Source organism: Stegodyphus dumicola, chromosome X1 (genome assembly GCF_044657685.1).
Source record: "Stegodyphus dumicola isolate Sdum_Otavi_A_Nest chromosome X1, ASM4465768v1".
NCBI lineage: Eukaryota > Metazoa > Arthropoda > Arachnida > Araneae > Eresidae > Stegodyphus > Stegodyphus dumicola.
Genome location: NC_140780.1, coordinates 83,328,475 through 83,353,651, shown reverse-complemented (window position 1 = coordinate 83,353,651; position 25,177 = coordinate 83,328,475). Strand labels below are relative to the sequence as shown.

At 32.5% G+C, this 25,177-nt stretch overlaps 2 protein-coding genes across 14 annotated transcripts in view; one reads left to right on the top strand and one right to left on the bottom strand.

Moving 5' to 3' along the window:
• LOC118202670 (uncharacterized) overlaps positions 1-10,421 on the bottom strand; it is a 109,414-nt gene extending 98,993 nt beyond the window's left edge. For 7 of the 11 annotated variants that reach the window (XM_085808663.1, XM_085808660.1, XM_085808665.1 and 4 more), the window contains exons 1-2: positions 10,214-10,421; positions 10,084-10,128 (exon numbers count right to left, since the gene is read on the bottom strand). In XM_085808663.1, coding sequence (XP_085664789.1) covers positions 10,084-10,128 — 45 coding nt within the window. In that variant the 5' untranslated portion in view covers positions 10,214-10,421. The remainder of the gene's footprint in view (positions 1-10,083; positions 10,129-10,213) is intronic. The other 4 variants (XM_085808666.1, XM_085808670.1, XM_085808664.1 and 1 more) reach the window with 3 other exon arrangements.
• Positions 1-25,177, top strand: part of AstCC (Allatostatin double C) — a 95,924-nt gene that overhangs the window by 42,767 nt on the left and 27,980 nt on the right. For 2 of the 3 annotated variants that reach the window (XM_085808671.1, XM_085808672.1), the window contains exon 2: positions 8,856-9,051. In XM_085808671.1, the coding sequence (XP_085664797.1) occupies positions 8,856-9,026 (171 nt within the window). In that variant the 3' untranslated portion in view covers positions 9,027-9,051. The remainder of the gene's footprint in view (positions 1-8,855; positions 9,052-25,177) is intronic. The other variant, XM_085808673.1, reaches the window with a different exon arrangement.

Below are 25,177 nucleotides of genomic sequence, written 5' to 3'. Positions count from 1 at the left end.
ATTATTAGCAAATTTAAATAGTTTTTGTTGGGGGAAGATATGATACGCCATGTCAACTGAGCATAGTCAAAATAAAACGACTCGCATATCTTATCTCAAAATGCTGTCTGAAATTCAAAAGTTATAGCCGATTAATAATAAAAATGCAAGTCGCAAGGGTTACTGCAGACTTGCTATAGTTATTCACTTACACGGAGAGAAATATTATAAAAAAATGTTTTCACTTGCTAGATAGAGATACACTGTATTATGTTTTTTATTCGCAAAAGAGGAATATATTCTCATTTGTTGTTTTGCTTGCACTCACTCTTCGCAGACCAATTTTAGATAAGCATTTTCTTCTAGAAGAAATATGGCTTATCTGAAATTGGTCCAAAGAGTCGCTTTTCATGATGGAAAACAACTTTTTAAAGAAATGTTCTGTAACAAAAACTTGCCTAAGATAAGAAAAATATTCTAAGAAAAAGTTACAATATCTTAGTAACAGCTGTAACTAATAAGGGTGGGCGAAAACAAAATTTAATAACCTTGTTTTTATTGGAATATTTTGTTAGTTCGCGCACTGTATGTTCTTAAATACACCTTACACATAAAAACTGCGCTGTCAAAATAAAGAAATAAAGAAATTTTAATAAATAATAATCATGATATTTCTCCGTGTATATACTCGTATTATGAAAATTTTCTAAATAAATAAGAACATTAAATACCAGCTCCGTTTTATAATACAGTTTATTCAGTGAGAAAAGAAACGAAGGAAATTTTATAAATGTTTTCTAATTTCAGGATGCAATTCTCTTAAAATAAAAGTCGTAATTCGTAATTTGGAAAGTTTAAGTTTAAATATATAGAGAAGATAAAAATATTGCAATATACAGGTTACTTCATTCAAAAACAGAACACATCCACATATAAATATGTGCATGAATATTGCAAACGTATGTACGAGGTGTGACACAAAAGAAACGAAACTGGTGCAATAAATCATTCTACTTACACAATCAGTTCTCCGTAACATTAACTTAAGTAGTCCCCTTCAGCATTCACACACTTCTGCCATTCGGTTCTGGTAATAGTTTTGGAACTAGGTTTTTGGAAGGCCCTTCAGGAGATTCTCCGTTTTTGCCTGAACATCTTCAAGTGAGGAAAAATGGCTTCCCTTTAAGCAAGATTTAACTTTGGGAAATAAAAAAAGTCGCATGGAGCAAATCAGGTGAATAAGGAGGATGCTCCTTCACAGTAATGATTTTGCTGGTCAGGAACTGCTTGACAGATAAGGCCGTGTAAGCGGGTGCATTGCCCTAGCGCCACAGCCATCATCACTCCACAAATGTCACCTTTTTTCCCTAATTTTTTCACGAAGTCTTTTTAGTACTTCAGTGTAGTAGTGTTGATTAAGAATCTGACAGCTGGGGACCCACTCAATCATTACAATTTCATTAATGTCGAAGAAGGCAATTTATATTGCCTTGAAATTTGATTTTAACATGCGTGCTTTGTCCCTTCCCAACGAAAATCACTTATGCCATTCAAACACACGTGCACGAGACAAAATTTCATATCTATAAGCCTCAGTTAATATTTAAAATGTTTCCACGGCTTATTCTTTAAGTTTCACAAGAAAGTTGATGTTGATTCGCTATTCGGTTTTTACATTAGACTTTTTTTCCGGCAGAATAGTTGCACATTTTTACTCAGTGGAGCAGTACTCCCACCTGGTGTGATCGGTTAAGTCGAAACTGGCCGCATGGATAGAGGAGGTGCGTGGAATGACGCCACCAAAACAGTTCTTGTCAACTTCCACTCTTTTTTCAAGTTACACACTTAGTCTCAGTTTTTTTTTTTTGTTTTGTTTTTTTTTTTGTTTTTTTGTTGTTGTGTGTGTGTTTGTGTGTCACACCTCGCATGCATATTACTTATCTGGAAACTTGTATGGAAACATTATATTCAAGAACGGATTTACCTTTTTTTAGTTGACAGAATAAGTAAATCTATGCCACGCTCATCAGTTTTATTTTTCTGCATCCATAATGAAATATCGCTTCTCTTCAAGTACGCGCTAACATAACAAATTCGATTCTCAAAACATAAAAGTGTAATTTTTGTATTCCCTGTCATCATCTTTGATTTAATAAGTGCTTAAAAATACAATCAACTAATGCTTCAAAATTCAGTCGGCGTGTTTCTAATAATCTACATAGTGATTTAAGAATCAGCATTCCGATGTTTTGAAAGTCATCCATCAATTTTAAAAGAGTCTACAGATCCTTTCATTTATTCCATATTTGTAACTGCGTAGCCAGACGTTATTCATCTACTTTCGATTTTCAAGTTTTGATATATGTTCCAACACATGTTAAAGGAATCAAACAGTTTTTCTTCCATTCTGAAAGTGAATTAAATCAAGATCTTTTTTAGAAATATGCAATTAATAAAAATGCTACGAGATTTTCGTTTTTCACAAAGTTTTGTTTCAGATTATATAATTTCATAACTTTTTGCTACTTGAAAGAAACATATCGGTTGTTAAAAAAGGGAAATGTGATAATGCAAGTACTTTAAATAGATTGAATTTGATTAATGGTTTCAAAGTTTAGTGAGTTCATTTAAGTTTATATTTTTGTTAATATTGTATATAAAAATGTTTTCATAATTATGAAGTAAGTAATTTATTTAATAATTAATGTAATTAAAGTATTTTATAGAACAGAAAACTAATAATAAATATCATTGTTTATATCTTTGTAATGCTGTTTTTATGAAAATATTAAATTAAAGAATTATTAGAAATTGAAATTTGAATATTTATGTTAAATAAATTCAGTAACGATGTTAGAAATTTTCAAGCATCTCAGTCAGGGATTTTTATTAAAATTTAACTTATTTTGGATTGGTGTTAGGAAACTTTGAATTATTTTTAGAATGAAGTAAATGTAAAGCATGGATGAAATAATTTTGAATATTGATACAGAAAATGATCTAAAAAGTGGCAGTTTTGGAGTATTAATAAAGAAAATGCTTAATGCTGCGTATCTAAATAATGTTATAATAAATATAAAAACCTTTAATCACTTATACAGAATGAATAATTATAATAATAGAAAATTTGAGTAATGTAATTACAAAGTGAACTGTATAAAAAAGTGATGATGTTTGAAATTAAGGTCAACGAATGGTATGCAATGAGTAATTGAATACAAAGAATAAAGTGTATTGAAAGGATTACTAGTTCAGAATCAGAGGAATATATTGAGCTCTATATAATGGTTCCTTTAACCCTCTCAAAGAAAAGTTGAAGGCTGCAGTTTTTAAAAATGAGAATGATAGGGTAAACTTGTCAAATATGGGCACTAGAACACTTAATTGAAAATATATTTCACTAAAACACTTTCCATTTCTCTGAAATTCACATTTCAAACTTTAGACTATAGTTTTTCTAATGGTATAAGAACAAAAGTCTAACTCTTATTGCTATGTGTTTAAAGAAACTCCGCAATAAAGCCTCTATTTAATTAATACTTTAGTAATATGGGAACAATTGCCGGAAATATGGGCAGGTTGCATTATTAAAAGGATAAGAAAAATTATCATCTCTACATTTACCTTTTCCAAACAAAAGTGCATTTTTATACAAATTACAAGTTTGGCAAATGGTAGAAACTAAAATTAAACTTTTGTGATTGAACAAATTGTATCCCAAAAAATGTCCAAGTTTTTATCTATAAATTAAATATAATTGAATAGTGAAACTCAGATATACTATTAAATTAACACAAATTATTACAAACTTAAAGAAGAATAACTCTTAATGAAAACTTGTACTTGTATCATAGGCTACACTCATTAGAATAGAAGGAGTCACCCTCTAACTCGAAACATTCCTCATGGAACCAGGATGAACAACAGCCACAACATTGCACCCATTCCTGTCCGTGATTTTCATCATAATTGCTTCATGAAAAGAAAATATCATAACATTTTCGTACTGCCCATATTACCCTTAATCTTACTGACCATATTAGCTCTAGTGATCTTATTCAATAGTTGGAATTATTGCTGTCGAAAGCAGAAAAAACGACACCACCCGCTACTGCCAACAGATATTACACTCACATTGATTTCAGCCATTTATAGGTTTCATGTAAAATTAATTAATTTTGCGTATTAAACCTTAAGGAAGATAACTAAGATATAACAAAACCCCTAAAATTTGAAATATCAGTTAGTTGTACTTACGTTAGAAATGGTCCGTTTGCACTTCTGTTTGAATCGTACAACGACACAAACTAATCACATAGTCGCCATGACACTTGAGCATTGCCAACGCCGCAATGCGAATTCACCATCTCAAAACCATTACGTGTAATATGAGCATTTGTTTAAATGGGCCCGTATTACCTTAGTGCCCATATTAGCCCATATTAGCCAAGCTCTATATGTTTTACAGTATAGTTTTTTTTCTAATTTTGGAATGTTATAATGCAGTTCTTAAAGTATCACTTACTTTATACTGTAGATACGTTAGTTTATTTCGAAGCAGGAGAGATGAAAAATGAGCAATGACCTCGTCGGGACTCGTACCATGGACCTCTTGAATACGCGTCGAGCGTGCTGACCACTACACCACGAAGGCATGTTAAGAAGGCGGGATAAATATCTTATATACTCGCCCTTTTAAAGGGCGACTGAGGAATAGGGGACCCAATCGCCAAATCCTAGTGGTGGAGAATCATCATCCACCGCCTTTTTTGTTTGGGCGCCACTGTAGGAGCATTAGGAAATTTCGAAGCAGGAGAGAGGAAAAATGAGCAATGCTCTCGCTGAGACTCGAATACGCACCGAGTGTGCTGACCATTACACCGCGAAGGCATGCTAAGAAGGCGGGAAAAATACCTTATAATACAGCGGTAACTGTCGAACACCCCTTAACCACTGATGAAATAGAAAATACACCACATAGTTAAAGGTTAAATCGCAATCTGATAAAAATTTCTTTTAAAAAAGTGCGGTGCCTTGAATTTGAATAAAATTAGGAACTGAAAGCGAAATAAAATGAGAATCAAGCCATAATTTGAACAGAATATTACATCATTTATAATGTTATAAGGTAAATTGTAAAAATGAATGTTAGAATGCTGTACATTTTTGTTTTTTGTTGTACTGTATCGAAATATGTAATTATCATGAAAACAATTTTTTTATTTATGGTATACTGTGAGTTTGAAAACGTTAGTTTAATTTAGTCCACTATTATCAACAAAATTAGATCATTTCATAAAGTTCTCAAAATTTCCATTTACCTAAATACAACAGATTTGCTAACCTGTATGTTCTACCTATGCTCCATAAAAAACCGATTAAATTCAGACTCATAGCGAATGGACCAAATAATAAATAAGGAAAATATTTATTATTTTTTGGCACTACAACTTAAAAAACAATTATACTTTAATTTTCACTTCCTGAAACACAGAACATAACTTTTGCTAAAATCTCTATGCTCGAAAATCTCTCATTGGGATATTATATCTAAATGTCGAGTATTATCTGAAAAATTTATTTTAGATAACAAAGATAAGATAAATTGGGACACAATTTCAGAATATCAGACTTTAAGTAATTTTATTTTACAAAATTTTAGGAAAATTAAATATGAAACTAGTTTCTCGACAACAAAAATTAGCAAAAAATACTATTGAAGAATTGAAAGATGTATATTAGAATGAAATAATTAAATACCAAGATTTAAGTTAAAACTTTTTAATAAGCCTGTGTCAACCTAACATGACTAAACTAACTTTAAATCAGTTATCCTACGCAAGTGTATCTTATTTTCTTAGCTCAACAATGGCTATAATCCGAGTTGAATATCATCTGCTGGAAGACTTGAGCGCTAACTATCATATCTATTATAGTTATTCTGTTCATAAGAATCAATCAGTATATAAAACGTAATCCGTATTTATAAAATTTTCCTATAAACAACAAAATTACTTTTAATACAGCTATTACTTTTCTTCAACGATTTTCTAGATGAAGGTCCAGATCACTTGTTTATCATACTAAACAGCTTAGTTTTAAGTTAAACTTTGGTAGGTAGTATAGAAAATGTTGTTTAAATTCGTTAAAGCATTGAAATGAAGAAAAACGTAATGTGTAAAATAAAAAATATGAAAGCAAACGTCTAATTTTAATTTGATATAACCTCTTTAATTTTTTTAGGTAGTATAGAAAAATAGTTTACGGTGAACAGCTAATAAACTTAAATATGCGTTCAACATAAAATCTGTTCAGTTAAATATGAATGTAATAAAAACGAACTTAGAAGCAGGAAACTCTAATGTCGTAGATGTGTTCATCCATAATGAATAGGAAATTGGAGGCGAAGGCAGATTAAATACTCATTTTTTATTTCAACAAACATGTTGCGATGCTTTTAAAAGTCCGTAATTTAATTCCGTAACCGATGTTGAATCTAGCAGAGATCATCCCGCGGAAGGTCGAGTGTAGGCTGCGCTATTTTATGTGATAACACTGATCCATTATTGTGATAAAACTTCTGTTCGATGATACGACATGAATGATTTGATTATGAATGCGGCAAAAACTTGCATTAAAATTTTCAGTAAAACTGGACTTTTCCAATGATTCACCGAAGAACGGAGGAACATACAGACTGCAGTCCAGCTAAGTCACAGCTTAGAAAGCAAGTTCCTTATGTTCAGGGTGAAATCTTAATTCAGCCTGAGTTAGTTTTGGTTCTCAATGCATTTTGATTGGATAGTTAATACTGCTGTAAAATTACTATTGGCTGCTTCAGTTTTAGTTCCATTTACATAATCAGAATTATGCAAGAGTCATATGACATGGATTAATTTAGAAATGACGCAGTGCTGAGAGAGGTTACTGTTTTTAGAATTGAGAAGGGAAATTTATGCTGCTAATTTAATCTTTGACATATTCTTTATTTTTCTTACATATCCTCCCTTTCAAGGACAAAAAGGCGTAGCAACAGAGAAGCCTTTTTAAAGAAAAAGCGTTAAAGCATTGGAAATGAAGAAAAACGTAATGTATAAAATAAAAAATATGAAAGCAAACGTCTAATTTTAATTTGATATAACCTCTTTCATTTTTTATTTAATTTAAGGACTTCATCTTTATGTCTTATAAATAGCGCCATAAATCTAAACTACATCATTCACACTAATCATGCGATCTTACATAAACCTTAAAGTAGATATCTCTTGCCCAATCAAAGTAATTTGTAAACCAAAACTTAAAACTTAAACTTTGACTCCCTCCATTCTTTCTTTGAACTGATGCGTCACTTTACTCTTCCACTTCTCTTTGTGCACTGCTTGGACGTAATTTTGCTATGCTTGCTTGCTAATGCAACAGTTACCAAAAATGTAAATTTTCTTTAATAGGCATGTGTAGAGTGCTAAGCGACTGTGGTCACAAAATGTGAATTTAAATTAAATTGATTTAATCCGTCTCGACTGCTTCTTCTTCAAAATGGATGGACGCTCTAAGCATCAAGTATCTAACACCATCAGTTCTTCTGCACATCTGCACCTCAGTTTTCTTACATTCAGTGCTTCCAAAATTGTTCTGTCATTACATTTTTCGGCCAGTTCTAATTATGAAGAAATCTACATGGGTTTGTTATTCTATGTTCACAGTATATCATGGAAAATGTCCTATTTCACCGAAAATTTTAATGCAAGTTTTTGCCGCATTCATAATCAAATCATTCATGTCGTGTCATCGAGCCGCAGTTTTATTTCATGAATGCATTTTAGAGTACACATTTGAAACTGTCTAGAGTTGTGTTTTATTGACTATTAGATAGCAGATATTATCAAAAGATTTGTTGAATAAATCTTTTAAGTTGCTTATGTGAGTATAATATTAATATCTTACTTAAGGAACTGTAGTCGTTCCTCAACTTTAATATTTTATGTGCCATATTTTAAAGTACCTACCCATATAACTGTAGCATATGGAATAATTTCTTTGTAAGTTTTGGATTCAATTAGAATCTAGTGCTCTTCTGATTATTCTTGATAATGAGATTAATAAACAAACTAAAATATCTAATATCTTAGAATGGTATTTGTAAGAAAGCTATCCACGACAGAATTAGATATTTTCCCAATGAAGAGTTAATTTAGTATAAAATACTTAATATCCAAGAAGATAATTATGCTAATCTCAAAATGAAAGAGGAACTTCTAATTAGTAAATCTGCATAATTTTCCTAATTCTTTCTTATTTTACCTGCACTTACATTTTTTTTAAAAACCTCAAAACAAAATTCTGTAAGGAAGCCTTAAAATTGCTGAAAACGTTTTTAATACTTAAAATATATCACAAACGTATTTTTTGATATTCTGTAAAGAAATTCCTTTAAAATTTCGTTTGAAATTTTCATTCACAAATGAGTTATTTTGTAAAAGATTCAGATTATTTACAAATAATTCATCATTTATTAAAATTGCATTTAAATTAATCATTTATGATTTTTAGTCATAAACATTCCAGTATTATAGTGCACGCTTATGAAAGATAAGTTGTAAAACAGATACATAACAAATCATATAAAGCATTCTTGATGTTTTTTTAATCTAATTGGACATATTTATTATTATTTTACAGATCAAATGCGTTTGTTGTTTACCTCAACATCAGTCAGCGAAAAAGCTCATACTTCATAAAATTCCATTTATATTCCTAAAGTAGTCTCACCTACCGCACGTTATACTACATTTGTGCTTCCAAATTTAAAGCAATTATTTCTCTTTCAAAAGAAGTTTCTGTTTGTGCTTTTCAATAATTTCCTTTTCTCATTACAGCAGTATTCAAAACGATCTACGATGCTGCTGAATCGACTGATGCATGCTTTAAATAAATCATTTCATTATGAAAATTTGAGTATACCACAGATGGATTTACAGAGAAGAGGAGAAGGGAAGATGTACTGGAAGTGCTACTTCAATGCTGTATCCTGTTTCCGAAGGAAATGAAGGATCTTGGAAATTTAAATAAAATGTAAGTAGCTCCGAGCATTATGCAAATCATGTTAAGAAATGTGAAAAAAAGTTCGTCTTTGATGACGCTAATATATAATGGAGCTAATGAGATAAGAAATTCAACTAATAAAAGCCATCAATTTGAATAATTATTTTTATCACAATGTGTGGATTTTTCCCCTATACATCCCCAGAAATGTCTTGAAGAAATATATGTTTACTGGCACAATAACATACATGCTAACGTTAGATCATTATTCAGATCTTTTTATTCGCTGGAAAAGCCAATCTTTTCTTTTATTATCATTTAAATTAGTTTATTCTTTTAGATGTATCAAAATTTCTCAATTTTTTAATAATTATAAACTTAAAAAATACTGCACATTCATTTGGAAAAGGTCAATGAATCAGGGATTTTACAAATCATTTGAGAGGCGAAAATTTCACGCAAAAAAATGCAAAAATGATATTTTCTACACAAAGTTTTATTCCGTATATAATCTTCAAGAGAATGATAGCTGGCATAACTCACCTTTCGTTAATTACGTTTACCAATTACGTTTTACCATTACATTTCAGTTTTTTAAGTAATCATTATTTACATGCGTGGAACTTACAAGATCAGAGTTTGTGAAACTTGTCAGTATTAATGTACAAATTTTAAAGATTAAAACTGATAACAGTTCCAACGGTAACATATTAATGCTATGCCGGGTATTGAAATTCTGTTAAAATAGCATCTTCATATTTGCTCTTGCGAAATTTAAATTTTATTTAATTATTTATATGCTATATAACTCTCAATATATATATATAAAACAAGTCACACTTACTAAGCGCTTTACTTGATAGTATAGTAAGAATTTATCATAAACTAATAGCTTTCCGGAGTAGTAAACAAAAACAACTGATAATAAAATAATAATAAATAAAAGCATAAAAAATTCTCGAAAATTAAAACACAATAGAAGATAAGGAATGTACAATAGAGTATTGTTCTTAAGAATCAGCCTATTGGGTAAGAAATATGAATGCCAAAAGTGCACTTAACTGGAATAAGGTTGTAATCCTCCATAATCTCAAAGACATCGTTCATCTAAAATAAATAAGTAAATAAATAAATAACAAAATGACTGCCATTGAGATACTCATTGAGATACAGAGAACCACTGATAACCCACAGAAAGTTCTTTCTCTCCACTTCTATTTACCAGGATTATTATCTTACTATACGTAAACAACAACAAACTCTCATAACAGCTCCTGTTACTGAAAGCAACTGCTGTGTTTTGTAACGATTGCTGCCAGTAAGTGGGTTTGAATCCACGCTTCTAAACACTCTGTTATCTCACTCCGGATTTGGCAGGAGGAAACAGGTGCTGACTACCAAAGTGGGCGAAAGCCAATAGGCTAAAAACAAGGTAAAGCACGTCAGCCGAGCAAAATGCCCTCAAAAAAAAAAAAAAAAAAAAAAAAAAAAAAGCCAAGCGGCTAAAAGAGGAGGGAGTGCTTTTCGGCTAAAATGGGAAGAAGAAAAAAGCTAAAAACTGGTCTAAGAAGGGGAAAGCCATTACGGCTAAAAAAGAAGGGGAACAGGCGAAGCGAAATGAAGCAAAGCCTATCGACTAAAAGGGGCTGAGAGGAAAGGCTAAACGGCGAAAGGGAAAGAGAAAGCTTTTGGTAAACTTACAACAAAAAAGGGGGGAGTCATGACAGCTAAAACAAGAAGTCAAGGGACGGCCAGTGAAGTTACAATGCTAGCATAATTTAGAAAAAAAAACAAGAAAAAAAACTTTTTACATAAATGAACAATTAATTAAAGCAGAGTAAAATTAAAATAAGCATATATACAAACAAAATAATAGCCATAACAAATAAAAATAATAATCATAATCATAACAAATAAATAATAATAACAACAAAAATAAATAATAATAATAATAATAATAATAATAAATAACAATAATAACAAAATAATAGAAAAATTCAAATAAACTTATAAACAGATATACAATTTGCTGCAGGTGTAAGTAAACATTACAGTGACTAAATAACTGAGCATTACATTGAAGAGAATGGAAGGGAAAATAACAATCAGAATGACATAAACATCCTAGGATTAGCGATAAACAATAAAGTCTGAGTCGTTTACATGTTTAAGTTGCATAATTAACTTCATGGCATTAAGAGTAGAATTGCATTTTGCCAATGTTCCCAGTGAAGGCAATGGTGATGGGAAAAGAGATGTTCTTTCTTTTACTGTTATTGGACAAGACGTGATGTAATGGAGAGCTCCTGTAAGCTCTCCACTTGTCCCACAGCCACAGCTTGTGTTCTTTTTATGAATTGAATATATTGCGGAAATTTACCATGATTTGTCAAGACTTGATTTAAAATGTGATCTGATTGTATATGAGAGAGAGAAATTTGTGGGCATAAGTCGAACGTCCTGTAGATTCCTCATCCCATCTTTGCTGCCATGCTTTAAGCGATTTTTGCAGGATTTGATGTTTGGCCGAAATCTCTGCTAGTAGCACTTCAACTTCTATCTGATCTTGTTGTGTTGCTCTTTTTGCTTCGAAATATGCTCTTTCGTTCCCTGCGATTCCAATGTGAGCTTTAATCCAATTAAGCTCTGGACAATGGGAATCCAAAAGTGTTTTATGATTTCTGTTAGGATAAGAATGCTTCTTTTCGTAATTTTATCACTATTTAAACTTTGAAGGGAACTACGACTATCTGTAAAAATACGAATAGGAATGTTGTCAGTTATTGTGGAACCTATCCAGATGAGTGCTTTTTTTAAAGCAAGAATCTCTGCTAGGAACACGGAAGCCGTATTATTTAATCTATAAATTTCTGAATGAACTTCGTGCCCATTGTTGTACATAACGAAAACCGCACCTACATGTTTACCAAACTTAGATCCACCTGTAAAGATTTCGATATCTTCCTGTGTTGGAGTATTTTTATGCTAGGGAATTATGTCTTGATGAGCAGGGTGTGTGTGGAAGTGCGGGACTCTTTGTTCCAAGGTATTGTACCATATAACAATATTGCTTATTTCCAAGTTTTTCTTATAATGAATTAGTCTAAAGAATTTTCTTTCCATCTCAGCTTTTATGTCTAAAGGCATAAGGCCCGAGAGAACTTGCAGGGCTGATGTGGAAGATGTTGAATAACACTTGGTAATACATAAAAGAACTGACCTTTGTATTTGTAAAAGTTTTTGCTTTTGACGTAATATACGTAAAAACTTACTCACTTTCTGTGGTTATTTTTAGACTGTAAAAAATTGCGTATTATATTCCAAGTAGTACCTTGGAATCATAAGGTAGAGCAGTTTAAATAAAACCGAAAAATTTCTTTAAGTAATAATAGTTAATTCAAATAAAAATAATACTAAAAGAAGAATTCATACGAATCATATCAGGTGAAACCTTTTAAAATCTTAATCATACTACAATGCTGAGAATTAGTTTAAACACATTTTGCAGTATAAAATTTAATTATCTCATTTTATATAAAGAGATTTAATTGATTTCTTGAATTTCTCGATTTCATCATTTTCAAGTGCAAATGATTTCAAAAAGTTATTTTTTCGAGGCATTTGACTTCAAACGATAAATTTATTCTGCCATAAATTTTGAGTATTTTGTGCCATATATATCAGTTTCAAAATCTTGTAATATTAATCTGACTGCTTAAATTTAAAGAGTAATTCTATTTTTTTAAGAATTGCATTGGCTTTCTGAAAATCAATAGATTTTGACAGTTTTCTTGAAGTTAAAGAAAGTAACTAGATAAAAATACCGAAATCTATTGATTTCGATAGTTTTCGATAGTTAATAATGAGGCACAGTTATAAATATGATAAATATCTACTACAAATGCGTCTCGATATATTCTTCGGTGTTTTGTATATGAACAAGAAACATTGCTGTCTGAGTCTTATTAGTTATGAGTTTGAGGGAAGTTAAAAAAGAGTTTAATTGATATAATTTACACAATGAAAGGAAATTTATATGTTCAGTGTTCTAAGGAACAGAACAAGAAGTTGAAATAGCTTAATTCAGTATCAGCAGGTTAAAAATTTTAAAAAAATGTCTAATTATTATCAGACGTGATAATAGTTTAGAAATATATTGAGAAAATATTGTTTAATTTAATTTCAAACTAAAAAAATAGGAATAAGTAAAAGAAGGTTTTGGAATAATTATAATAGTATTATAATATTAAAAGAACTAGATTTCCCAGTGCCTTACAGAACTGCTTAACTTCAGATTAATGAGGGAAAAAATACTTAAAAATGAATTTGAAAGGCTGTCCTATCTTATAACAAAATTTCTGCAGTTCTTTGTAATGATGATTAAAATTTTAAAAATATACAGTGTTGTTAAATATAAGTTTGATCATTCAATAGTTTTCACATGTAATTTAAAAATATATTTAATAATATTTGCAGTTTAATTTAGAATGATTGCTTTTTCAGCTTCGATTCTTTAAGATTTAATACATGGGTCTATGTTTTCACGCATGTCCGAAGCTCTTGAGAAAGTAAATAGATTCCTAAATGTTGAAGTATCGATGAATTAAAATCCCCTTACAAATTATTATTATTATTTTATCCCCTTACAAATGCGAAGTTTTTGAGGGTAAACAAAACTTTTAATTGGTTCAGGTTATAAGGTACTTCTCCCGCCTTTTTGACATGTCTTCGTGGTCTGCATGCTGAGCGGGTATTCCAGAGGTCCGTGGGTCGATTCCCGGTAAGGGCGTTGCTAATTTTTCATCTTGCCTGCTTCCAAAAATACCTAACGTCTCTACAGCGGCGCCCGAACTAAAAGGTTGGTGGATGATGATTCTCCACACCCAGGATTTGATGATTGGGTCCCCTAAAAACCCCACTCGCCCTCTAAAAGGGGGAGTATATAAGGTGTTTCTCCCGCTTCTTCGCATGCCTTCATGGTGTGGTGGTCTGCACGCTGGATGCACATTCCAGAGGTTCACGGTTCGATTCCCGGCGAAGGCGTTGTTAATTTTTCATCTTGCCTGCTTCCAAAAACAAAAACCCAATGACTCTACAGGAGCTCCCGAACTAAAAGGGTGATGGATGATGATTCTCACCCAGGAATTGGCGACTGGGTCCTCTAAAAACCCCAGTCGCCCTTTAAAAGGGGGAGTATATAAGGGGGAATATATATCAAAACGACTAATGACTCTACAATATATTTGTAAGAGATTTGTAATTGATCTTTGTAATAGATTGTAATAGAGATTTAATTCAGCATCCAAGGAAAACGCATCGTCTCTAATTAGTAATCACAATACTCAGTTTCTATTAAAGTAATTCCGATTTGAATAAATTTAATTCATTCAAATAAATTTCCGAAGATTCTTAAACTCACGCAGCAACTAAGATTTAATTCGTTTAAATCTCTGAGTGGCAAGTACCAAAAGAAGAAGACAGCTCGTTAACCAAGGTTGTAATTAAGCTCACTTTAACCAGTTGTATTCATGCCTTTTTTTATTTCCTTTTATTTGTCTTTCATTTGCAAACACTCGAGTGACGGAATGACCAGTGCTGTAGAATATTCTTATGCGAGATACTCTCTGCAACTTAAGTGGATTTCCCTTGAGCGTCATAAATAGAAGCAAGCTTCAATAAAAAAGATCATTCGTGAAAACCTCCCTAACTGAGCAGATAGCTTGCGACCGTTTTTCTGTGGTTAATTTCTGTGTTTTTTCTGTGGTTAATAGTTTCATATTTCTGAAGCAAGGAACACCGGAAAAATAGACGAATATAAAAAAGCAAATTGATTTAAAAAATGATAATAAAAATACCGTTTCATTAAACTGCATTCCAGTTGACTTGTTCTTAATTACGTAGCTTTGAATAATGTCATTGCAGCTGTTCAGAAATTTCTAAAATAGGTAAATAAATTTTCTTAATAGGAAAAAATCAAATCCTCTTTTCCTAAATGCTTTTCAGAAAAATAAATTGCCTTTATGAATAGTATCGTTTTTATATTACTGATATATATAAGCAATGACTTCGTAAAAGAAGCTTACCAAAAAACTACGAATCAATATTAGAAAATATTGCCAAATCTAGCCATCATGTCGAACGGACAAAAATTTAATTTTGGGGAATTTAAATATGATACTCAGAGTTTAGAACCTAAAAGTTACAAAAATGAAAGTAACCTACTAAACATCTAAAAGCTTAGACTGTATTGCATTTTTCAATTACAAAAGGCACGCGGTAGGGAATGAGAAGAAAATCGTTTTTCATATTTGATTTCTCGTAATCGTTGCTCATGGAAAAGTTATTTCAGATTTTTTGTTTCTGACGTCATGGATATCTACACTACAAAACTATGTAATTTAATACTACATTTATTAAAAGTTCATAGTTCACTTTTAAAACTGAACCGAGGGATTTCCTTTTATTTTGAGATCGTTAAGTTTAATTCTACCAGGTTCAATTCAATTAAATTATAGAAATAAAACTAACTAAATAAATAAATGAAAAACTCGTAAAATCATGAATGAATAAAATCAAACACATAATTTATTATCTTCTTTAATGAGAACGAAAGATTAAATAATTCTCATTATAAAGATTAATTCACTATTATATCATGAATACTGAAAGTGCGAAACGTCCTTGATAAATTTATAAAGATAACGGTTTATACTGTATCTTCAACGATGCAATTTAATTTCATCATTTAGGCTACAGTTTAAAACTAGACTGCAGAGTTTTGACCATAGTGACCAATATCAGTAGCGAGTTAAATAAAAGCTTCTTAAAACACGGCTAGTTTTGAAAAAAATCTGAAAAGTCTCTTAATTAATATTTTTTTATCATTCTTGTCTTAAAAGATGGTGAAGAATTTCTTTCATAGTCTTGAAAGATTCAAATCTTTATAATAGACACGCTTCTGAATGTTAGAGTTTATGAAATCCCTTGAAAGAATAGAGTATTTATTTCGTACCACAATACAATAAAGGAAATCAAAAATTAAAACAAAATGCTAAAAAAAACTGCAAATAAATTATCAAATGGAAAAAATTAAAAATAAACCGGTAGATTTCATTATGAAGCAGCAACATCATATCTTTAAAACCATGTTTCCCAGCAATGAAGAAGAAAGAAGTGATTCTTCCCTGTTTGCATACTGCCCAGCCAGTATAGTGGTTAGTGAGGCTGATTGCCAATACAGTGGGCCTGTGTTCGAATCTCGGAGAAAGCATGGATGTTCGTAAGTGTATAGTGTCTTTTCGGCAAAGAGGAACTCAAAATACACAGAGAGTCGAAGTTTCTCTCGAGATGCTTGTGGTAGGAGAAGAGAGGTGGGGGACCCTCGAATCGCCCCCCCCCCCCAAATTATTCTCTCTTTCAAAAAACTGGGACTGCCCTATTAGTATTAGTGGGGCAGGAGTACACTTGTACGATCAATGGTGAGATTCTGGTTTCCCGCCCACTGTAGCATATTTTTAAGAACTCGGCCATTTAGAATATTTTAACTTTCTTATTTTAGAAGAAAGTGAAATATTTGTTTTCTGCTCCATGAAAAGTTATGGTGGTGGGTAAAAATTTTCATACTTGTGGTATTCTATGAGAAATTAAAGTATTTCCTGAAGACTATGATTCTCATTCGGACGTTTCAGAAACAAGAGAGCTTTCAAGCTTAGGCTCAAATTTCGATAGGAGTCTAATAATTGGGATTATTTTCAAAGATGTAAAGCTTAAAATTTATGTTCTATATTATTAAAAAAATTTAGTTCAAGACTTCTTGATGTATATTTTCTGTATAATATTTTTCTTGCATTTCATTGTCCTGACGCTTTCTATTTAAAAGGGCTTTTCTGTCACTAAGCATTTTTCTCCTTGAAGGGAAGAAAATACGTGCGATAAAAAATATATAATGTGAAATTCTAACTTTAATTTGCAGTAGTTCTTTAACTCCCCATTTTAAATTTTGCAATTTCCCCTTTCCATACTAAAAACAGTGACTGCATTTAATACATCGGTTTAAGCTACTTCAGTTTAAAATTAATTCCATCTCATATTATTCTTAAATAACGTTAATGCTGCAGATATTTTTGCAAACTGAAACTCAAACAACCAGTATCAAAGTACTTATTACCAAACAGGAAAATCTCGAAACTATAACTCAAGTTACTCTTTACTAAACTATTATTTTAGACATATCGCAATTGCGTTTCCGTTTTTCGTTTACTACTGCTAACTTGCTGCTACCTGTTGTCTTCAGCAATGTGTGTGTGTGAGATTATGGCAAAGCCTCGAGGGCTGTCTGCCTAAGAGAAGGGATGCCTTCGTGGAGAACTTTCTAAGGGAAACTGGCTCGTATACACGTTACACATGGGGAAAACAACGGAAATGCCCATGCAGCCAGCCCGTTCGCGGGATTCGAACCTCGGACCGAACTACCAGTGTTCAGCGACTTTACCGCTCGGCCGCAAATGTCTTCAGTAATGAAAAACGATCTGGAACAGACACGTTTACTGCACTAGTTTATCTGTCATCCACATTATTTATCTTTTGGCTAAAAACATTTGTAAACGAGAATAAAAAAATAGTTAAAATCGACCATGTCTGCAAATTCGTCTTCTTCAAGCCACGCCACCAACATTCCAAATTATTTCACACACACACACCATATATATATATATACTCCTGTTTCGAAAATTAGAGTGCCACAAAGGAACCACGCGAATAAACTGAAATTTACAGGTATTCCGAAACTAGTTATAATATGCAAATGATTAAAATTTCAGAATGATAGCGCAGAAATGGGCTGAGCAATTTCCCCAGAAATGTAGTGTTAACCGTATCAACAGGGTAATTTTAAACTATGTTTCTCTAGCTGCTAGAGGTAAAAGTTTCATGAGAAGTCACTATGCCTCGTCAACGACCATGGATCCGATATAAGTGAAAGTGTCCATTTGAAAAAGGAGAATGATCGGACTGCGAGATAAAAGACTTTTCTTTCGTGATATCGCAGTTTATAAGGAGCATAATGCCCCTTTTTTGATACGTATGTGAAAGATAGCACAACATTACTGGATAAGTCGCAAGCCTGGCGGACCACGAAATACTATGTCAGCGCCATATGGACTACATTGAAGAACTGTACAGTTTCATCACGACAACTGACAAAGCATTGCTGCAGGTCAGTTTCGTCAGTTCTTTGCTTTAGTTTCTTCCTGCCTCAAAACCAACGCCGCTTGCGGCTACAATGGACTCATCAACACAACCGCTGGCGTACCGATAAGCAACGAACTGTCTTTTCAGACGACTTCTGCTTCAGCTTAGAGCAAAATGATGATTGAATACACACTTTATTCTATAGGAATCAACGCCATCTTCCACAGTGCATTGCCCAACATTAAACTGGTGAAAAGCCTAACGTGATGGTCTGGTATGTCATTGGATACGGTGAGCCATTTCATTATTGTTTCCAGTTAAGGTAATGTCAGCAGCAACTGCTGCTAAGAAAGGTTATGTAATCCAAAATCATATCCTTTCTTCAACGAATTTGCTGGAGATGTATTTTAACAAGACACTGCCCGCCCGCATGTTGCTAGGAATGTACATGACTTCCCAGCATGTCAGATACAACTTCTTACTTGACCTGCCCATTGACTAGATTGTCACCGATTGAATATATATCTAAAATTTTGTGCAAAGGATACTCATTCATGCACTAGTTCTGCAGCTACCACGAATCAAGTTTGGGCTCGGATAGAAGAAGTATAGAATGCTATTTCTTAGATGCGCATTCAAAACCTCTTTAATTCAGTGCCACGACGAGTAGTAGCTCTTACTTCAGTGCATGCCGGCTTCATCAAATGCTGATTTGGGGCAATTAGTATTCTCGAATTGCTTTGTAAATTTAATTTTTTTTCATTAAAAATTATATATGGAATAAATTTCACTCAATTCTGAAGATTATTTTATGGTACTTCAATTTTTACAAATAAGAATATATATATGAGAACAAATTATAGTATATGAATTTTTATATTTTGATATTAGACAGTCTTCTAATCTTAAAGAAAAGCTACATAAATCAATGAAATGATCTGAAAACATTATTGGGCAGAATCTAGGCTATTAATGCTGAAAACGTATGCATAAATAATTTGGGATAGTTTTATACAAATTTATATGCTAAAACAAGTTTTGACGACAAGTGCGATCTTTGCGGGACACAAATTCTGCTTCCCGGTATTTCCATTATTTCTAAAAGCTTTGCCGCCTCTAAATTCGGCTGCCTTCCAATAACTTATAAAAATCTTTCTATCACTAAATTTTGTAGCTTGCTGTTTCTCGTAATTTTACACATTTTGTCCCCTCTAAATCCTGCGGTCCGGTGCGTTTACACTGGCTTTTCTGCAGGCCTTATGTTCTCGGAATACTACACACAGGAAAGAAACACCCTAATGAGATTCACGAAATGCCACTTCATCCGGAAAAGACTGGTGTTTGGCACGCTGGCTTTATGTATTGCATAATTTGTCCAATTTTCTTCCAAAAGACTATCTCGCTCTCTTAGAATCATTAGCGATTTGATGATGACTATTTTTCAACAATCTGATGACAACTAGCGCCAAAACGGCTATTTTCAATACGATGAAGCAACATGACGGGCTTCGAATAAGAGTGTATGTGAAATCAGAATATTTTTTGTGACGGTTATTTCGAAAGGCTACTTTCCGGTATGATCTTTTGACTTAAATCTGCTTGGCTCTTTTGTTTCCATAAAATACTTTGAAAGGGAAATCTGATGCTAAAAAGCCACGCACTGTACAGAAAATGCAAAAGTAACATTTGATGTGAAAGTGCAGTGATTAGTGTCGAGGAACTTGACGATTTTCGTTAACGCGAAGGGTCGCATTCGGTGCCTAGACAGTGTATGCATAGACAGTGTCGCATGCCTAGGTAGTGAGGAAGAGCATTTCTAGCATCTCCTTTAGTAGCGACATAATTCTCGTGGGGTAATAATTATCTCATGTTTAATATTTAATGCATAGTCCTTGAAATATATACGCATTTTCTTGGGTCTAGTATCAAAAGAATTCCAATTTGCATAGCATTAGCTTTTAAACATTCCTCTTACTTAAGTATATATATGTATATATATATGAGAAGAATATCTTAGTCAAAGGTCGCAGTGTATTAGACACATATATTCACATATATATTGTGATATTATAAACCTGTTTGAGTATACGATATTATAAACCTTCAACGGAATATTAAAAAGCAATTAATGTGAAAAAAAGTGGTTATTGAAAAATTAACCATTTACACTTTAATCAGGAGGAAAATAAAATAAAAACAAGATATTGATGCCTATAAAAGAAGGAATCGCATCTTGTAAAGATTAATTCAAAAATTATGTGAAAGGTCAATGCACATACTGTTCAAATTATTTTTCTATTTTTGGAGGCATGAAAATATTATTTAATTTCAATAAAAACAAATAAATATATTATTTAGTTTGCTAAATATAAAAAGTACTCTATTTATTGCCCCAATATTAATTTATTGTTTACTGTAGAATATTTAATAGTTTAATATGTCTTTTAAAAAGTAATTCATTATTTTATTCATTTGTTTCTCGAAAAATGTAGTTAAACTTGTTAACTGCAGAAGTTACAACGTAAACAGCTATTTCTGTAATCATGGCACATAAATAGATAAACACTCAAGGAATTAGAATGAAGTTAATATGAATATAATGTGTTATGTAAACAGAAGCGGAAGGATTCCTGTTAAAATTATTAAAGTAAAGTGTTTGTATATGATAATTCAGCGAACACCAGGTACAGGGGAAGAGTTTGTGGACTGGGCACCTTCTGGAATTTATTTTAATCCCATTGTAGGTCCAGTTTTTCAAAGGTCGCAGTTTGTGATACTACTTAACCTTTATTCACTAATAGTAAAGACAAAAAGTTGTAGTTAGTTTTGCATCACGATGTGACATTAAATCTGTGAGAAGAAAAGGGTATTAATTCAATGCACGTCTGTAAAGGATGCAGTGTTTGTTGGGAGGGTACAGGTAAAAAAATAAAGCTAAATCAAAATTTGCATAAATTTGTTCAATCATAAAAATAATTTGTATAAATTTCTTCGAACAACTCAGAAATAATATTTATTAGATTTTCTATAGTAATTAAATGATTATTAGTATGTGTTTAAATTATACTATTACTACATGTTAATTCATGTAAAGTAAATTGTTGTGATTAAAATATTCCCCGTTATTGACTAATCCTAATTATACTTTCAAATATACGTAACGAAAATTTCATGAAAACTGCAGGTGTGCCAAAATTTAAAGCGAAATTCAAGTAAATGTAAATAGTAAATAAATCAAAGTAAATAGCGTAAATAAATAAAAGTAAGTGTTTATCATACTCAGTGAATACTGCTACAATTATTATAAACTTTACGGTTTTTATAATATTTTTACTGCAGATTTGCAAATTATATATTATAAACTTTATCTATTACTGTCTCAAAAAAGCACAAATAACAAAAGTAAAATTCAGTTCAAGGTAAATCAAGTAGGTTGTCCTTTATGGCTCAAGAATATGTATGACGGCCTCCTACTGGATGTCTAAATATGCAAAAGTTAAACATAGAAAAATTACAAGCAACAACAGAAATCTTAACAATATTTGATTTAGCAAAGCTATGTACAAAATTTCTTTAAAAAAAGAAACTCAGAGGAAAATAAATGTTAACAGTATTGCCATGCAGCAATTTTATTTCTATTTATACGATACTCATTTTCAATAAGTAGACTTTTTGCATGTAAAACCTTTGAGTACATATATGAGTAAAAACAAACAAGAACAATTTATTTCTTCTATTGACCACATAAAGCAAAGGTACAAAATAGAGGTGACCAAAATAAAATAAAAAGTAATATAATAAGGCAGGAAATTTTCTCATCACAGTGAGCATGACAAAAATTGTAGAGAGCAAAAGGAAAGCCAACGTTTCCACTAAGCATATAACCTACAGTTGCCTGCCACATAACTAAGTAATATGAAGGTGTAAAATCCATTAAATGGTTAGTTATTTTTTCAAGTTTTAAAAGTCCTTCCACTTTATTTCCTTCTAAACTTCAAAATAAATAAATAAATAAATAAATAAATAAATAAATAAATAAGCATTTAGATCAAGCAAAAAGAAGAATTATTTAATTCAAATTTAGAAAATAACTCTAATGATGAGATATTTGCCAACCGAAGCAATGCGAACATTCGATTATAGAGATGATGATGATGCAGGAATATATAGCAGTATGAGAAGTTCAAAGGAACATTATTGTCATAAAATAGTTTGGTAGATAATAAACACATTTTCTTATTAAACTTACCTTCAATGTCAATCTTGCGCTAAAATCTAAGTATTCAATAACACGCCGAATAAATACTAATTCAGAAGTCAAACAACAAAAATCAGCGTTATATTTGTATATAAAGCTGATTTATGTTGTTTGACTTCAGAATTAGTATCTAAGTATTCATTTAATGAATGTATTCTGTCCTTGTAGTTCGGAAAGTATTTTCCCGCATCTATATTTCCAACACTAATCTATATGATTCTTCGGTTAATGTCTTTTTAATGTTGTAGGGTTTATATTTATTTTAACTAACATTTATTTTAAGTTTAAACTATCTTTCCTGTCAATCCTTACTTTCCCCTGGAACTGCCAATGCCAGAATATGTAAGTTTGAGTAGAACGCGCAAGCATTCAAATTATCAGCGGAAGTAGTATGATTTAAATAGAAGGAAACAAGTTCGGTGAGAGAGAATTATTCTTACTTAGCGAGCGCGGAGGTAGTTATAGAGATTTGAAAAACCCCGCGTTGCGGCCTATGTGCTTGGCGGGAAGTAGTTGCAATTGTTCCAGTGAGCTTCAAGTCTGCTGAATTAGCAGCCGTATTGTAAAACGCGGTGAGTTAGTTATTTGAGAGAGCCTCGTAGTTAGAATATTGTCTTTAATTTCTTTTCAGGTTTTTATTTTTATTTTGACTGCCGAGTTGGCACCGTTTGTAAGCGTCAAGAGGACGCCATTGTAATTTATTACGTTGAATAAAAAGGGACTTAAACCCTTTATAAGACTCTGTGGTTTATACAAGCTTTCACAGTCACCTCTTGGTTGCGTGCTAGTTAGAGGCGCGCAACGTTATATTGGCGCCCGAACACTTATCGAACTGAAATGGCCGAAAACTGGATGGAAGCCGCTGGACAACACCAAGAAATGACAACGCAGTTAGAAGGATTTGGATACCTGGTCCAGACTTTGAGAGCATCAATCAAGCCAAACGTCTATTTCGACGGAAAAAATTCGGTGCCCGTATTTTTAGAAGGTATAGAAAACCACTTTCAGCTCTATCCTGTGCCCGAAAGACAAAAAGTTGCTATCGCCACATCAGCACTAAGAGGACAGGCCGCGCTATGGTGGAAAAATATAGGCAAATTTCTTCTAGGTGAATTTGGAAGCCCGACGTATACTTTTGAAAATTTCAAAAAATCGTTAGTAAAGGCCTTCCCCATAGTGAAAGATCGCGCACGGCTGGAAGCCGAGCTATATAGTTTCTATCAACGGGATACAGCACAATTGACGGACTTTATTTTACGAAAAATCAAGCTAACGGATATGTTGTATGGGAAAAAACCCGATGGGGAGATTATTGAAATAATATTACCAAGATTGTTACCCGCTGTCCAAGACTACTTTGAAATTAGAAACCCAACCACATTGCAGGAACTTTTCGAATTAGCGGTGAAGTTTCAAAATCGCAGAATCGCGGAAAGAGCGAGAGGGGAAAAATATTCTCAAAGTACCAGAAGGAAGGAGGAAACAAGAAATGGAAATCGCTCATATGGGGGAAAGAACTATCAAGCTAACGCATCGAAACTTGAAGGGCAAGGCCCAAAAAGAAAATTTGAAAATAAGCATCCGCGTACCCAGAAGACACAGATTGAAAGGAAAGCTTTAAACGACTAGAGGGGCCTGTGAAAGGGAGGGTCCAGACCCCGGAAGTTTTAGAAAAACCCTCAAATAGACATCTAAATACAGTCATCGTAAAAAACTCACAGCTACCAATTATACAAGTCCTGGTTGGCGATGTACCAGTAGAAGCCCTCATCGATACAGGGGCAGAAGGCAATTTCATGAGTGAAAAGTTCTTCAAAAAGAATTTTTATTGGATACGACTCTTTAAAACCAGAAATACGGAAATTATAGCGGCGCAAGGAAAAACATGTCACTGCATCGGGAAAGTAGCATTAAACGTACAGGTAAAAGAGGAAAATCTGAAAGTATTAATTTTTGTGGTGAAACACCTCCAACACTCTCTTATTTTAGGTATGGACTTTTTAAGGGCCGCGAGGGCCAAATTAAATTTTCAAGATAGTTCCGTGGTGCTGGAGATGGACCAGAGGGTGGTGGAACCGGTGGAGACACCTGAATTGGACCTTAGCCATTTGAATGACCAGGAAAGTAAAGCAATACAGCAAGTGGTGAGTAATTTTTCTCATTTGTTTTCAGAAAAACCAGGAAACTGCCAGATCGTGACTCACAAGATTCAATTAAATGCCGAAAAACCTTGTAGGACTAAACCGTATCGTTATGATAAACAAAAAGACCTAATCATCGAAGAACATATTGAGGAGATGTTAAAGAATAAAATAATAACGCCCATTAATAGTGAATACGCGAGTCCAGTCGTGCTATGTAGGAAAAAGAACGAGTTTCCTCCTTCGGATAAAAGGGCTTGGAGGTTTGCTATCGATTATAGAAAACTAAATAGCATAACTAAATTCCCAGTTTACCCTTTGCCGGTTATAGACGAGATCATTAGACAGATCAAATCGACGAGATATATGTCTACTTTGGACTTAACGTCTGGCTACTATCAAATAGCTATGAGACCCGAAGATATACATAAAACCGCGTTTATAACAAAATCGGGCACTTATGCATTTTTACGCATGCCTTTTGGGTTGTGTGGGGCCCCGTCAACATTCCAGAGAGCTATGGACATTGTTCTAAAGCCTGTCCTAGGAAAATCAACTTTAATTTATC